We start from the raw sequence: 3125 nt of genomic DNA on the forward strand, positions 1-3125 counted from the left end.
TTCACACTTACTACTACAAAGATGTGTCGTTATAAAACCTAATTCTTCCTCTACCTTAGCTTCACCTCCGCCCGCCCCCACTGGAGCGCTTTATTCTTCATCTCCATCTTCTTCTTCTCCAAATATATATTCCCTTCCCACAAAATCAAACTCTATCTTTTTGTTTTATTATTATTTTATTATTCAAACTAATAACTACGTACTATACTAGCTGCGCTGCGGTGTTTGAATTGATGAGGTGAGAACTTCTTTTGGGCATTATTTGAGTGTAATCCAAGAACATAAACGGTGGATCGACAACATGGGAAGAGGCCCTTTTCTTCCGATGAAGCGGAGGAGAAAGAGGGCTCCACGGCGGAGTCCATTTTCCCGGTGTACTCCGCCAGGTCTCTTCATGATATGACTGCCATGGTTTCTGCCCTCTCTCAAGTCATTGGTAACAACAATACTACCGCCACCTCCCAACCTAATCCCACCTTGCATGGAAATTCACTACTGCCCCAAACTCAACAACCCAATATTCAACAACAAGGTATACTATATATTTATATATTAACTCGATCGTGATAGATATTGAATTATTATTAAGCAAAATATAGAAATCTTTGATGTGGTAATTAGAGCTAGCTAGATGGTATATATTTAAAATTGCTTAGCTAGCTAGCTTCATCAAAGTTTCAGTTCAACTAGCATTGATTGATGGAATAAACGCAGCCCTTATGTTAATTTAAATAAGTCAATAATTTACATAAATTAGGTATATGTTGAACATAATACTTGTATATAATAAAATAATAAACATCATCGAATTCTTTCCGTCAATTTAAACTATAAGTCAAATTGAAACCTAACATACATATTCTCTAATTTAGTATGTATTAAAAAAAGGGGGTCTTTTGTATAATAATAATAATAATAGTATATGTGTACTTTTCTTATTTGTTTGAATTTGAATAGTTAGTTGAGATGGAATTGAATGTCATCATAAGTTTAATTTTCAATTTTATTATATGTATGTAACAAAAGAAAAAAAGGATATAATGGAAAGAAATTTGAATGCATATACAGAAGCTGGGGGGCAAAGGAAGAGACATTATAGAGGAGTACGGCAGCGACCATGGGGAAAATGGGCGGCCGAAATCAGAGACCCGAAGAAGGCGGCGAGGGTTTGGCTGGGAACCTTTGACACCGCCGAAGCGGCAGCCTTAGCGTACGATGAAGCGGCGCTGAGGTTCAAAGGCAACAAAGCCAAGCTCAATTTCCCCGAAAGGGTTCAAGGAAAAACCGATTTCGGATACCTAGCCGCCACTACTCTCCAACAACAACAACAGCAACAACATCAGTTTCATGCGACGGCGGCTTCGGTTCTTTCTCCTTCCCACCACCATTTCTCCCTGCCGCAATATCATCATCATCATTACGCCGCCGCGGCCCAGGCGCAGCATTACGCTACTCTCCACGGCCAAGGCCCGACCACAAACGATAATAATAACTACCTCAACTTGTTTCCCAACAACTACGAGGTTTCCATGTTTCGTCCCTTTGTTTCTCAGCAGCAATTCCCATTTTCTCAGTTTCCGTACGGGACTACTTCCTCCTCCGCTTCGGGTACTGATGCTCCTGAGGATAATTGGGAGGAGTTTGATATCAAGAACGTCACAAAATCATCCCATCCATAATAATAAACATTAATTTCTTCGTGTGTTTTAATTTTGTTTTTATTAGGACTATATTTTATGCACGGATTATGTTTTTAATTTGTTTTTCAAGTTATATATTAAGCCTTACAAGCAAATTAAATGTTGCTTTTTAATTATGTATGTTACGTTATATACGTTTGATGAAATGCATGCAATGCCAGTTGAATTTAAGGGTTTTCTATATGAAAAGAATGGTGTAATTACTTGATGTACAGAAATGGTTGCAACAGCTTTTATACTGGTTATTCTTCATCATGGACTACAGTCATAAACAAGTATAACCTAGTTACTATATACATACACAAAACATATATCGTATGTTTTTAATTTTGAGTTTAATTAATGTAGATTAAAGTTATACATACACAAGCTAAGCTATTCTTAATTAGGGTTTATGGTTAATTCAATTTTCTTCTTCATTACTAGTATAGATATATAGTTAGTGGCTGAGAATATAATAGTGTAATTTCTCAATAGTGCTAGAATATATATTTTTCATCCATCTCCTCTTGATACATCTATAAATGTATATGTGTTGCCTGTAAGATTTTTTCATATAAAATATATATTGTTCTTACTAATGCTTTAATTAAGTGATGCAAGTTTGACTAAACTATTCATTTAAGACTTTGGTCATACTAAGTTTCTGGGTATTTAGTTTCAATTTTAAACTAAGAAAAATATTACATGTACTCCCTAATTAATTAACTTTCTCTGTGACCCACAAGATAAAGATGTCCTATCCAATCTTACCACATCGTAAAGTTTGATTGAAGGAGTAGAATTTGAAATTAAAGCCTATATAATAGAACTATTTAACTAAATATATGTTTATAGGATGGCAAATAGACTTTTAAGGTAATGACGATCCTTCCATTGCTCTTGTTACAAAATAAAAAATAAAAAATATACCATCTAGAACTTATGAGTGTTCTCAAAAGGTATCTTGATCTTCTGATCTATAACTTCCACCACTACAAGGTTAGAATACTCATACTTATTTGTAAAGAGTTAATTCTATTTTTTGTCCTAGATTTATAGGTGATAGTTCATTTTTAATCATTTTTTTATCAAAACATTAACTTTTGGTCCTAGTATTATTGTGACATGACCATTTTTTGTTCTTTATCAACAAAACAGTTTAAATGTCGTTAAATACAAGGCAATTCGGTTTTCAATTATGATTTTTCAAAAATAATAAACATAAAAATATATAGTAGGTTAACCTACTTTGTGTGCGTATATATATATATATATATATATATATATATATATATATAGAGAGAGAGAGAGAGAGAGAGAGAGAGGGGAAGAGGACATGTCATATGAGAACATATACTCTGTGCGCATCCGCGAATAACTAGAAGTACACTCATGATCTATATAATAGTGCACGATTGAAAATTAAGGTAAAACATGCGCAAC

General features: G+C 34.1%; 1 protein-coding gene across 1 annotated transcript; it reads left to right on the top strand.

The window, feature by feature from the left end:
• Positions 1-285: 285 nt before the first annotated feature.
• Positions 286-1871, top strand: LOC116033281 (ethylene-responsive transcription factor ERF114; the record flags this gene model as incomplete). The annotated part of the gene is made up of 2 exons (XM_031276034.1): positions 286-532; positions 1069-1871. Coding segments are annotated over 2 exons (858 nt in total), but the record flags the coding sequence as incomplete, so codon positions are not given.
• Positions 1872-3125: the final 1254 nt, after the last annotated feature.

The sequence above is a fragment of the Ipomoea triloba genome, chromosome 10 (genome assembly GCF_003576645.1).
Source record: "Ipomoea triloba cultivar NCNSP0323 chromosome 10, ASM357664v1".
NCBI classification, from domain to species: domain Eukaryota; kingdom Viridiplantae; phylum Streptophyta; class Magnoliopsida; order Solanales; family Convolvulaceae; genus Ipomoea; species Ipomoea triloba.